A 13,656-nucleotide genomic window follows, 5' to 3' on the forward strand; every position below is an offset into this window, starting at 1 on the left:
CGTTCCCCGCCACCCGACCCTCCCCGCCGGGGGCGGGCGGCGGCGGCCCCCGCAGCAGCAGCGCGGTGGGCGAGCTGCGTCCGGCGGGGGGTGCGACCCGCCCGGCGGCGGGAGCGACCCGTCCGGCGGGCTCTGACTGAAAGGAGGGCTCAGGTCCGAGGGGGAAAACGCCGTGGGCAAGGCGCGCTCTAAACCTCATTCCGTTGGGTTGTCTATTACTTCTTTAAAAACAGCCAGGTTTTCTTGATTCCTTCCGCAAATTTTAGTAGACGTTTGCTAGCCCGTGCTTCCTTTTACTGTATTTTATTGCGCTCAGGGAACTAACAACTTCGTTACCGCTCGCCAGGTGCAGGGAAGTGCGCCTGACGGCACACCTGCGGCACTACCATTTGCCTCTTTTCCCCTCAGCGGCTCCGTATCAGGCTAAACCCAAGAAAGTGAAAAACGGGGGCGGCACGCCTGTGAGGGCCGGGCCGGGGGCGGTTTGTAGGGCGGGCGGGGAGCGGGAGCCCGCGGGACACGGCGAAGGGGCTGCGGGCAGCGCCTGAGGGAGAGGGCGGGAGGGCGGTGACTGCCGTTGCGGGGCGGGGCGGGGGACGGGCGGCCCTGCCGGGCCGGTGGAGGCGGTGCCCGGCCCGGAAGTACCGGGGGAAGCTGCGCAGGCGGCGGTGGGGCCTGGATAAACAACAACGGCAGCGGCGCCGCCGCGGTGAGTGACGTGGGGTGCTGCCGGCACCGCGCACTTTCCGCCCTTTAGCCGCCGCTGGTGGGGTGCTGAAATAAAGCTGGTTAGCGGCGACCCGGCGGGTCCTGCGCCGCCCGGTGTCCCCGCTGGCCGGGGCTGGGCCGTTCGTGCCGCGCCGGGTGTCTGTCGCGAACGAGCGAAGCCGGCAGGGGAGGGCGGGTGAGCGGCCGGACACCGCGGGGCGGGGGGCGTGCGGCGGCGTGTGCTGCTCCTTTGTGAGGAGGCTAAGGAGGGGGTGGGAAGGCGGACTCGGTGACCCTCGGCCCTTGTCCGTTTGTCGGCGAGAAGCCCGTTCCCTTCCTGGCGGGGGGAGCCGGCGGGTGGTTAGGAGCTGGGGCCCGGCTCTGTCCCGCCGCCCCGCTCGGTGTGGGCGGGCTCCTGCGGTGACAGCCCGGGTGGTGACAGCCCTGGGTGGTGCCTCCGTTCCCCCCCGAGCTGTGAGAGGGCCGCCGTTGGTCAGCTCTGCCTCTTGGCAGGCGTCGGAATAGGCAGCGGTTTGGCTTATCTGGGGTGGCCTGTAGATGTTGCTGTTCCCCACACCGGGAGAGTGGGGCTGTAAGTTGAAAAACGGCCGAGCTGAATGAAACTACACGAACTTAAAGGTCTTCTTGAGAGACTTCAAACTAGCTGTAAACTTTGAAGGTCTTCCACCGGAGTCATACAGGGTGTTTATAAAGAGAATAAACCCCTGTGAATGCTGAAAGCTCTGAAGCTATGCGCTTCCACTGGGGGAGAAGTTTATCTGTTAACAGGAATCCTTGAATTTTGTTTATTCTTGGAGCTCCTGTAGTGTCACCAATGTTTTCTTTGACCCCTTTTCACTTCATAATCAAAGCCTGAGTTGCTTACTAGTTGCATGCTTGCCTGGGGGTGGAGTTAAGCAGTAAATGCCTTCACTAAGAATAAATTATAGTTGAAAATCTCATTAACAGTTCTGTCCATGCTGACAATCCAGAGCCTTGCTCAAGCACATGCCTTTCTTGTATTGTGGCTGTCGATGACTTTTACCAAGGCCTGTAGTGACAGGACAAGGGATAATGGCTTTAAACTAAAAGGGGATAGATTCAGTTTAGATGTTAGGAAGAAGTTCTTCCCTGGGGGGGTGATGAGGCACTGAACAGGTTGCCCAGAGAGGTTGTGGATGCCCCATCCCTGGAAGTGTTCAAGGCCAGGCTGGATGGGGCTTTGAGCAGCCTGGTCTAGTGGAAGGTGTCCCTGCACATGGCAGGGGGGTTGGAACTAGGTGATCTTTAAGGTCCCTTCCAACCCAAACTGTCTATGAATGAGTTTTCTTTGTGCTAGCTTGCTCAAAAATGATTTTCTTGTTCTTGCTTAGTAGCTGCTGTTGTGGTCCTGCTCCCCTCTGAGTAAATAAAACACAAATTGCTGAGCTTATTTTATATCTTTTTTTTCAGTAGAGAAAATCATGGAAGGAAGAACATCATCTTCAAGTCATGTCAGTGTAAGTGTTCCTGCAATTTGCAACAATTTACTTTGAGGCTGTGGGTATCCTAGGGTGGTCTGATGTATTTGTGCCACCAAATTCATTCTCCAGTGGTCCAGCTTTTGCTTTGTTGGAGAACTGTTTCCTGAGATACAGTTTACTCTGGTAGCAGTCAATAGTAATGTCTGCTGTTGAACATGTGTTAATACATGATAGGCTCAACGTTTGTTCGCACATAAACAGTGCATTTTCAAGGATATTTTAAGACCTAAGCTAACATCTAAAATATTAAGAGGAATGCTCAGGTAGAACAGATGCATAATATTTAGTTATCTGCAGAGATGTGTTTAGAGACTACTTATGCTAGTGTTTATTTTTTCTAAAATATCCCTATTAGTAGTAGTTACAGCAATGGAAGCACTGGTGAAAACAAATGGTAGGCACAGCAGCTGGTTTGATTGGGTAAGGTCTGGACTCTCTAGTGTTTTAGAAATAAGCTGCTTCCAGCACCTTGTTTATGCACTTTCTCTGATCCTTCCTTCTACAGGTGGGAACCTTCAGAAAAGTACTGCTGGTTTAGATGAGGAGTCTGCTAAGTGTGTACGCACATGTATGTGTTGAGTTAGTCACTTTCTGTTAGGGAAAAGCTGAGGCAACTGCATATGTTGCACTTCCCATAGATACAGACCTCTGTTGTTTACCTCTTGAATTTGTGCTTGTTCTGTAAGTTAATTGTGGGCACTGCAAACCAGCATCATCTTAATGAGTGCAAGCATTGGGAAGATGTTGTACGGTGAGGTGGAAATTTTGCTGATGAACGTATCTTGTCCTTTTTATCCCTTTCTGTCTGTCCATCTGTCTCTTTCTGTTTTCTGAGTCTGACCTTACCTGTTCTCAATGTTATCTGTTATGTTATTACAGAGGTTATCTGAACTTCTGTAACTTTAAATGCATGCTAAAATTTCAGACACATATGTGTTCTTAGGAAGCTCATAACAGAAACCAGTAGTCAGGCAGCAGGTGGAATTCTGAAGTAAGAAATTTGTACCTGGCCATTAAGGTGCGGATCAGAAGGATGCATTCTGACTGATAAAACAGGTTTATAGACCACTTCTCAAAAAAAAAAAAAAAAAAAAAAAAGAGATCTAATTGCAGGTGTTCTTGAATAAGAAAATGTTTATTTCAATCCTTAAATGTTGATTGAAAGGGAAAGGAGGTACTTGTATTAGAAGTTGTTTCCTATGTGTAACATTTACAGCCTTTATAATTTGAGGAATCTGTTATGAAAGGCATATTTGTTATTACAGCGTTTGACCAGCAAAGGCAGTTTGAGGTACTATATAGAAGTTCAGGTCTAACTACTAAAACAATAAATCTTTGTTTCAAAGAAGTGTAGAGAAGGAATAAGAGCACTCACAATTCAAACTGAAGAGTTGAAGGATTATCTCATTATGGTACAGTATGCTTCAGTTACGGTCTGTCTGAAGGTCTACCTACAGAACTAATGAATGCAGTTTCTGTGTTGTTAATGAAGTTGTTAGCATCACTGTTCTAGAGTCTTTGCTTGTAATCTTATGTTACAAGGTAGGGCATCTGGTGGCTTGCAAATTGAGTTCATAATACACTTGACAGTGGCCATTATGTGGAATAGCTTCAGCTCCTTCCTAGCTGAGATAGACTCAGTTGTCTGAAAGATGTAAATGTTGCATTCTCTCTCTGATACATTCTAATGTGGTTGTGTTTGCAGTGTAAGGTTTTGCTTCTCAGGATACCTGGTGAAATAGCAAGGCTTGCACTTTTATTCTTTCAGCTGATGTTATTTTAACTGGTTTAATCAAGTGATAGGAAATGTCACCCTCTTTCCTTGTCTTGATGAACTGGTAGGAATTTAGTTTGACCATTTTTGTTTTGAATTTCAATGAATGAACATTATTTCCTACATATCTTTTTCTGAATTGGCAAATTTCTACGAATTACGAACAGCTTTATCTTTCAGTAATTACTTTTGAAATGCTGATTCCATTTTTTTGAAGGTTGGCAATGACAATAGCTGATACCATATTGAGTACGTTATAGTGTACTGATGCTAAATTATCATACCAAAATACTTGTACTATTTGAAGTTATAATTGCTCTTCATACTGAATTTTTTTTTGAGAGCAGGCCTGCTGTGACATTCACCATGACATTCAGCTGTTTTGGTTTCTGTTTATCATTCTCTAAGCTGAGATGATTAAGCTAGAGTGTAAACAAATCAGAGGGAACTAAGAAAACTCTAAGTGCCAGTAGATTTGATTCTCACCTTCTGGGCATGTGTTTGAAGTTGTTGTAAAGTTAACGATATAGGAGGAGCTTTTTCTTGATTTTTTTTAAGACAGTTCATATGTTAAAACTAGCTCCTCATGTGGTATGAGGCATGATTTAGGATCAAGCATCAGTGAGGAATGCATTTAAATGGAAATCACAGGCCAGTGCTTCCCTTACAACTTTGTTATTTTACCTGACAATTAAGAAAGCTTTGTACTTGGCAGTATGCCAGCTCATAGCACCAGTGGATAATTTAGTTTTATCACGTGTGTAACATCATCTATTTTCAGTTTCGTATACCAAAGAAGAAAACAAACACCAAGTCAGAGGATGTCCAAGTTCAGTCCCCTTTGGCAAGGCTCCCAGGCTCCCACCATTGGGACTACCCTTTAAAAGAGGTAAAGAGAAGTTCTTTGGAGTCTAAAGTGTATAGGAGGATGTTATATGGGGTTTGGGTTCTGTTCTGGAGGCTGGATTTTTTCAATACCGGGTGCTGCTTTGTGACCAATATCTGACCCAGATTGTCTTGGAAAGAGAAGTGTGTAGGTCTGAACTCTGCCTGCAAAGTCTCAGTGCCTTATTGCCAGTCTACATAATTAAAAAGCAGAGTTGGTCTTCAGGTGTCATTTGAAATTATCTTGAAAATTGTGAATTTAAAGGCAAATATAATGTGGTGGGTTTTCTGTGTTGGGGTTTGTTTTTTTTTTTGTCTCCTGATTCCTGAACTTTTAGGTTACATTTAGGTCACTTACCAAACTTTTTGTTATGATAAAGAAAAAATTTTTACATTGAGTTTTCAACTAGTCATTATTTGTATCCAAGAGCTTAAATTTTAAGAGAATATATTAAGTACTGCATAACTTTTTACAGAATTTTAGGTGCTAATACAGAAATCACTGATTTCAGTATTAAGACCAAAAGACTGTAGGAGTACTGAATGGCATTTATCGTAAATGACTGTCGTGATCATCTCAGTCACATATAGAAGCAAATATTTGCTTCCATAAATCTGTTTCAAATTCAGTAAGCACTTTTAAAATGCCAGGTTTTGGAAACATACTTTGCTACTCTTGACTTCTTCAGCTCGGCATTGAGAGTTTGTTGCTGGTTTTAGTGCTTTCAGAATCATGGGGCTGAACAAACAGCATCCCCCACAGAGAAGTTTTAAAAACCTAGTGAGGGAAGTTAGGAATTTTTGACTTACAGTAATGGTGATAATGCGATCCAGATCTCTTGGTAGGTCTGATCATCTGAGCATGCTGTAATATAAAATCACTGCATGGTTGTGTTCTTTACTGTTACTCTTAGTGAGCAGGGCATCCAGTTACAGTCAGGTTTTGAAGTTGGGCGTAATGTATCCTATGGTTACAAGCAGCAGCCTCTTAGGCAGAGGCAGACAGCACTTGCATGGCATTCTTCCTGTCTTTCTCTTTGCCTCTATGAAAACAGTGATTAGACTGGGTGAATTGAAAAAATCTTTTTTTTCCCCCTTGTTATTTCCTGTATACTGTCTAATTTTCCATTCTTATTTTTCTTACCTGTGTCTATATATTTCAGACATTTCCATGTGGTAGAGGGCTCTGTGTGCTTTAAACACTGACTAGTCTTTATATTCTACTTTAAAAGAAAAGATTGCTCATGAGGTATCATAATTAAAGTAAATATTACTGGTTTATCCATACAGAGGTCTGTCCGTGTTGTATTTAGTGTTGCCAGAGTTTGCTCCATGTTGTTTGAGAAATTCTGTGCAGCTTTCAGTGATTTGGGTCTATAGGTCTCTTAACGTACTTGAAGACCAGTGCTATGAGGTGAACTGGATGATGTTGGAAGGCAGGAGGAGGGGAGGGCACCTTCAAGGCAATTTCTTGCTACCAACTGTTTTAATAATGAGGGTATTTTCCATTACAGAGTCAGTCCCTATGGTAGGGAAAAGATTGATTTGGGATGCACCTTTCAGACTTCACTAAAGTATGTAAAATATGCTCGGGCATGAATTTTTCAGATGCCTTCACCCCACACTTAAACAGAAATTAAAATAAGTTTGCTTTCAGCCTGACTGGCATAATTTCAAAACATCTGTTTGGTTTATTACCTTTTACATTAAAAAAAGTGAGGAGTGACTAGGAGGAGGTAATGGCAGAGGGAGGTGGGGTTTTGGAATTGCAGAAATAACTATATGTTTTGGTGGGGCTTCATTTATTTAATTTGAAAATGTAAGTGCATTCTGGTAAGGTAAGAGAATTTGGAAAAAATGAAGTCTTGCTGTTGTGGGCTTTGCCACCTGAGTACCAAACCTTCAAATTCCTCTTCCTTCTCAGAATTTTCTATCTTGGCTGGAATATAATTTGGTTAAATGCATGGAATTAAAGAAAGTAGAGGTTATTGTGTATTTGTGATTATGTAACACAGGCCTAATATTTAAGTCCCTGTTTGGGATAGTCCCCCTTTAAATAGGGAAGTATTTGAATTGTCCTGTATTGTCAAATATTTTTAGGACAAAAAAGGTTCCATTCCAGATCAGGTGGTATGTGGGTGCTTTAAATCAACCAAATTCATTCTTTGCAAAATTGTTGTATATACTCTTTGTGGCTCTGCTTTGTTGGATCAGTTGCATTGTTTAAACACCTGGCATTGTTCCCTTTTTCTAGTGTAATATCTATTATGACATATTTATGTCTGTTGGAACCTGCTCATTTTGTTTGTTTTATTTCAGTGGAAATTAAGTGCCAACAACAGAGAGCCTTCCACAAAAGGAAAAAGGCAAAAGGACTGTGACAGACACAGCTCTAATGATGAAGAATCAATTGGGTAAGAAGTAATCTCAAAATTAGTTCTTCTCTGTTTGTATATTCAGAGTTTCATGATCTTTCTTGAAGATGGGTATCTCTGGTCTCTGCATAACTATTTGTGTTGTGCAGAGATGGTTTTCAAGCTGTTAGGTAGCCCACCTTCAGAGAATCATGTTTCGGTGATTTAATGGCAACTGTAACTTTTTCTTTGTTTCAACACAATACAAGACTTTGACATCAGAATGGGAGTGTGATACTTACTAGAGGAATTACTGCTTGTTGACCTGCTTGGAATCCTGAAAGGTGTTCATTACTCTAAGTGTAAATTGTCATTCGAGCCCTAGAGATTTTAGATATTTAAGAAGTTTCCCAGATTATCTTTTGCTTGTCACTTTTTGCTCTGTAGTCCGCAGTCGTCAACCTGGCTTTATCAACTCTTAAAAAAACCCCAACCAAGCAATATGATGATTAGTAGGGGAAGACAGTAAAATCTAGAGGTTTTTCACCTCTATGTTAATCAATACACCTAAGTGAGTAAATAAGACTGCTGATGTGCCCCTTCTTTATGCTGTGTTGCCAAAAGCAAGTATCTTCATTTCTTTGAGATATGGCAAACTATTTAAAATCATCTTTGGTGAAGCTGTCAGCTAGATCAAAGTTTTCTTGGATAAACAATTAAGCTGTTAAGTGCTGTAGTTGACAAATGGAAATGAACGTGTAGAATTAGATTCATCAACAGCAGCTAGGAAGCATAATGACTTCATGATGAAATTAATTATATTTATCTTAATGAAGCAATTATGATTCCACAAATCATTCATACCTCCATAAATAAAAATATGCATTCTCTGCCTCATTTTCTGACTGGAACTTAACTTGACCATAGTGATTTCTTGTCAGGAGAGGCTGTTAAAACCAAAGTGCATGGATAATGAAAATGCTTAATGACAACAGGTGATTGTGACACTGCTGAATTCAGTGTTTTTGTGACCTATGAATAACCTGGTCTTTATATTCAGAATGCTTCAAACTGTTGCAGAGAAGAGGTGAACTTGTAAAAGATTCTGAATTTATTTTTCATACATCCTCAGAGGCATAGCTGTCAGTTTACAAGTAGTTACCTCAAAATGCTTCTCTCGGTAACTTTAACTGAGGGACTGGCTCACAGGGTCAACCTAGCAGAATTTAAAAGCTATGTTAATTTCTGTTTCCTGAGTTTTAATTATGGTGTGAAACGGTTGATATTGGATATCAATCTCTATAGGTCTTTCAGTAAACTTTGAACTGACCTTTCAAAGTTGAGGAGCTTTTTAAAAAAAAAAAAGTACCTTTGGATCTGTTACATAAGTTAATTTTCTGTTACACATGTTAATTTTGATAGGTGAGAGACTTTCAAGTAGCATTTGTAGGTATTCCATCATTTTTACCAAAATTCTTACCAGCACATTCATGAGAAATGATTTAGACTGTAAAGAGACAGCAAATATTCAGATATTAAACCTGTGCTTTTTTCACTTCCTCAAAAAGCTGCGTGTCTAGAGACTAGCTGGAGGTTTTGCGTAAAATAAACTTAATATACTGTCTGCAATAAAGCTTGTTCCAAGTATTTCATTTGGGTACCCAGTTTCTCAGTAAGTCAAAATTAACACACTGACCTCATTGCATAATGAGTAGAAAGAGCACACAGGTTCTAAAGAGGTGGTGTTTGTTGAGCAAAAGTCTGAGACCTGACAAAACGCAGAAGAGGAAAGAGTGAAGTGAGAATGCTGAAAATCTTTCTAATGCAAAAGTTTCTCTGTTCCTTCTTCCCAGTGAGGAATTTTTAATTTGCATTGAAAAGTGCGAAATAAGTCTTAGTGACAAACTCCTGTTAGCTCCCGATGTTTTAAAACCAGTCTTTTTATTGATAGGAGCTAATTGCAAATACTTAGAGAGGCATGCTTCATTGAAAGTGTTGCTTAAGCATTGTTATTGGCACTTAATTTTAGTCGGAAAGTACAAAGTGGATGTATTAGCACAAACCCACCTTCACTTGTGTTTTTAACTGAAGTTCTGGATTATAAAATTTGGTGGTTGATTGCTTCTGTCAGTCCTGCTGTGATGTGAGACTGTGGGGGGCTGGAAGCAGCAACCACAGCTGCTCTCACATGAACACCTCTGCTCATGGCCTTGTGAAAGGTCACTGTCAGGTGATGTGTTCGTGATGCCAGACAGGGCTCTCAGGGCAGATTAGTTCCCTAGACCTTATCGTATGCTGGAGGTCTCTTACATGTTCTCACAATTGTGTCACAGAACAGATTAGAACTGTCATGAAATATGAATAGTTCAATTTATTAGTGTCATTGCAGAAAGTTAGGTGTGGTACTTATGTAATTGGCCAATTAATGTTTTGTATCCTACTTATGAAACTTCTTTGTTGTTGAGGAAGTGGGTAACACTATTTCAAGGGGTAGCTATCGCCACCTGGAGATAGAGTTTAGAGGCATCCACCTACTTCAGTTGTATTACTCCTGCATTCTCCCAAGAGGGAAACGGGGGGAAATAAAAACAAATAAAAGAAACAGAACAGAACACTGTTCTGAAATTCAAGCTTCTCATCTTGGTCCATCAAATTTTCTTTAGGGGGAGGGTGGGAGGTGTACTTAAATAAGATGTGTGTGATTCTTTCAGCTCAGTATTTTAAACGGTAATTGAAATGCATGTCATGGCTGAATCAAGTACTGACCCCATAGCAGTCAGGTTTTTGTGGCAATCGTTTATTTACATGCTGGTTCCCCTTGCCCTAACAAGCACATGTGGGCAGTAATAACTTCCTGGTCTAGCAAAGCAAGGAGGTTAGTAGGGATGTTCATGTTTGCTGTTAAAACATGGACTTCTAATCAGTTGGTGAAAGGTCATGGCCTTAAAGTAGGAGGAGGACAGACAGAGGCTTTCTTCTCAACAGGGTATAGTCAGTGAATGTGGTAATCAGAGTTTCACATTAATGATAGTGCATCTCATTATTCTTTTGGGCTCCGAAAGGCCAAAGACCTCCTGAGCTGTGCGCTTGCTGCAGAAGCTCAGATAACTGAATACACATAAAGTCTATAAGTGGCTTTATCTTGTAAATCCAGGACAGATGTTCAGCTTTTATAGGACCTGACAGGATGGCCCTCACATGGTACGTGGCAGGCCACTGTCAAAATATTTATTTCCCAAAACTTGGGTTTACTAGTAGAAGAATGCAGGTATGAAGATGGTGATGTAGACAATTAATAATAATTTACTTCAAAAGGAGCCAGTAGCCTCCAGGTCTCATTTTGATCACTTTCTAATACAGATTTGAACAAACTGAAGCCAGTGGTTACAACACTGGTGTGTGCGCAAATATGATCCTTGAGAAAGGAACTGGATCTAGCAGCTCTGATTATTGGGTGAAATAGAGGTCAAACATTTTCCCCAAAGGAGTACAAATCATTAATAGCTTTTGGTTCTGCACTTTGTAAGGTAGGATAATCCTTTTTTTTGCCTGTGAAAAGTGATATGAGACTTGCCAGGAACAGCTAACAGCATTTTTCATAATTTTTTTTTTTTGTCTGTTCCATCCTTACATGCGTAAGTACATTTTCATTACCTTTGCTTATATATTTTTTTCTGTTTTGTGGAGGTAGATAAGAGAGAGTGTGGTAGGTGCTTCCTTTGGAAACAAAAATAACCACCTTTGGTTTTCCTTCACCAAGATGCCTCCAGTCTTACTGTTGTGCAGGTTACTTGCTGGGTCTGCCAGTGGGACTTGCTTTTAATGTATACTTTGCTTGCTTTTTTTTCTGCTTGACACTAATTTTTATCTTTTGAAATGTCTTTTGCATGACTTGCTTACTTTATTCTGTAGAGAGTTTAACAGGTAATTTAGGGATCTATGTCCCAACCATTGTTTACAGAGATACAGGCTGGCTTAAGTGTAGATATTTTTCCTGAATCTATTTTACGCCTGGTTCTTAATGACATTTTTCAAGAAATGCTGCCAGATGCCATTCTTGCTTTAGAAAGGCAAGCCATTGAAAGCTCTGATGCCACTGTACATCTGTGAAGATCAGGCCATAACCAGTTGTCCTATCAAGGTCTTCAGTCAAAAACTGGTGCCGCAAAAGAAGTGATGCCTTAGGCTGGCACTGACATCTTTAAGACTAGCCAAATGTTTACTGTTTTCTTCCTTGTTTGTTGAAGGTTCCTCTCCTCTGCACAGATTTCCAGTGCAAAGCTAGTTGCACAGGTGTGCACATGCTTTAAATTGTAAGATTTTTGCAAAGATACTTACTTAAAATGTATAAACCCCATTTAAATCAAGTGAGTGGGAAACACCGCAAATTCTGTACCTAGTAACAATTAGTAAACCAAACTATGGAGGGGCCTGGAGCCTCTCAAGGTCTAGCCTGATGTGAATGTGAGCAAAGGATGTCAGACCTGAGTTTCCAAGGTGGCCAACAAACTATAGGTAGTGAAATCCAGTTTCACTGGAAATTATGCTTCTGACTTCTTTACCTCCTGCTGTGGGCTTTGTCTGTCATGATGGTATTGTTAAACACTCGAAAGGTTGGAATCTTTTCTGTTATCTTTACAAGTCTTGATCATACAATTAAAATAAAGATTCTTTGACCTGTATGTTCACACTGGACTAATTACCTTGCAAGTTCAGGCTATTGAATTTTTATCACATTTCTTAAAGGTATATATTCTTTATTTCCTTAGATATTGCTTATATATTCCTTATTTCTAATATAGCTTGCAGTTGGACAAAGAATAAATGATGTATAAGTCTAGTTACTGTAAGCTCTTCTGGTTGTATTAAACTATGGTTTGTGTATCAACTCTGAACACTTGAGAAGCCCAGAAAAAAGCTAGAACTTCTGACTTAGTGGTGACTTCTGTAGAAAAGAAGTCTCTTGCTTCCTATGCTAATTCGAGAACACTTTGCAGGCTTGGTCTATGCTCACTAGGCTGCTACAGTTGGGCTCCACCATGTAAGACATTAGTGTTACTAAATTGTCTCTCATGACCTGTATTTACTGTCTAAGGTTTTCAGTAGTTAAAGCATATCTTTAGATGAAACTCCAATCCCTGGATCCTTGGAGTGTAGCACAAACCTTTTTTAGGCCTACAGTATTCAAAGCCCATACTCAGACATAATAGGTTCTTAAAAATAGCAGTTCTTTGCTTTAGTAATCATACAGTATATACAGGTCTAGGTAAAAGAAGAAATGTATACCTGCCTTTTCCTGACTCTGCCTAAAACATTCTGGAGGACTCCTGTGGTTTAGGTCAGTCTTCTAATGAGACTGTCATTGTACATATGACTTCTCATTGTCTTTATAGAGCCAAACTCTCACTTCAGAAACTCTGGATTGTTTTTCCAACAGCTAATTCGGACCAATCCCTTACATAACACTCCTTCTCCTCTGTCCAGATTCTTGGCATCAGAGTGCCGTAATTTGGGGTTGGTAGTGGTTTTTTGGGGTTTTGTTTGGGGTTTGGTTTTTTTTTTTGAGACAAAGCTCTAGCTCTTTACCACTTAGGTTTTCTTTGGGAAAGTTCTAAGATAAGCCCAGAGAGTGGAGGAAACTGCCTTCACTTGACCTTAAGTTACTTAGCTTTGAATGGGAGCCATTTAGGTTTGTTGTCCATTGTTTAGGTAGTGGTCTCCAAGGTGTGGTATGTGCAAGACAATCCGTTGGGGTGCAGGAAGGAAGCATTTTTTTTGTACAATTAATAAATAAATGTTTCTTTCAACACTTATTGCATCCTTTTTTTAAATTTCTATTTTGTGTTTTATAATGTACATAATATTAGCACCTTAGTACATCTGCATAAATTATAATTAAATGTTAGGTACATGCTTGAAATAACTTTCAAAAAAAGTTTGAAGACCACTGATCTAGGAAATGCATAGTAGAGCTCCGAGGGGAAGCAGCTCATTGCATACACCTTATGGGATTCAGTGATGCAGAGATCTCATAAGACTGACCAGCATTCATAGTTTATATACAGGTTCTCCAAGCTGTGCACAGGAACCTTACTGTCTTTTCAAGTTTAAGAAGGGGTGATGTGTCTTGTTAACATGGTAAGTAACCAGGGAAAAGAAATCTCAACATGCAGCAGCTACTGCAAGACCAAAGTAAAAGGATTATGTGAAATGTCTTCCCCAAGTTCAAGGTGTTTCATTAGCATGGCATTTCCAGATCTTTTTTTTTTTTAGGTTCAAGCATATCTGTTCTTCAGCAGTTTTCATGCCATACCTCTATTTATTTACCACTAGACACCATGTAACCATGCTGTTGAGTCAAGTGCAGCATGTCAGTGGGACAACTACTTCCTAAAAGTTGCTTGCACCGTTG

General features: G+C 41.0%; 2 protein-coding genes across 4 annotated transcripts in view; one reads left to right on the top strand and one right to left on the bottom strand.

The window, feature by feature from the left end:
• LOC104831842 (putative protein FAM172B) overlaps positions 1-199 on the bottom strand; it is a 4,114-nt gene extending 3,915 nt beyond the window's left edge. The window contains exon 1 of the mRNA XM_010567663.1: positions 14-199. Within this exon, the coding sequence (XP_010565965.1) occupies positions 14-199 (186 nt within the window). The remainder of the gene's footprint in view (positions 1-13) is intronic.
• Positions 200-625: 426 nt separating this feature from the next.
• SENP7 (SUMO1/sentrin specific peptidase 7) overlaps positions 626-13,656 on the top strand; it is a 48,383-nt gene continuing 35,352 nt past the window's right edge. For all 3 annotated transcript variants that reach the window (XM_010567341.1, XM_010567342.1, XM_010567343.1), the window contains exons 1-5: positions 626-709; positions 758-766; positions 2,161-2,207; positions 4,787-4,894; positions 7,210-7,304. In XM_010567341.1, the coding sequence (XP_010565643.1) occupies positions 2,172-2,207; positions 4,787-4,894; positions 7,210-7,304 (239 nt within the window). In that variant the 5' untranslated portion in view covers positions 626-709; positions 758-766; positions 2,161-2,171. The remainder of the gene's footprint in view (positions 710-757; positions 767-2,160; positions 2,208-4,786; positions 4,895-7,209; positions 7,305-13,656) is intronic.

Source organism: Haliaeetus leucocephalus, unplaced genomic scaffold (genome assembly GCF_000737465.1).
Source record: "Haliaeetus leucocephalus isolate CR32 unplaced genomic scaffold, Haliaeetus_leucocephalus-4.0 Scaffold228, whole genome shotgun sequence".
Lineage (NCBI taxonomy): Eukaryota > Metazoa > Chordata > Aves > Accipitriformes > Accipitridae > Haliaeetus > Haliaeetus leucocephalus.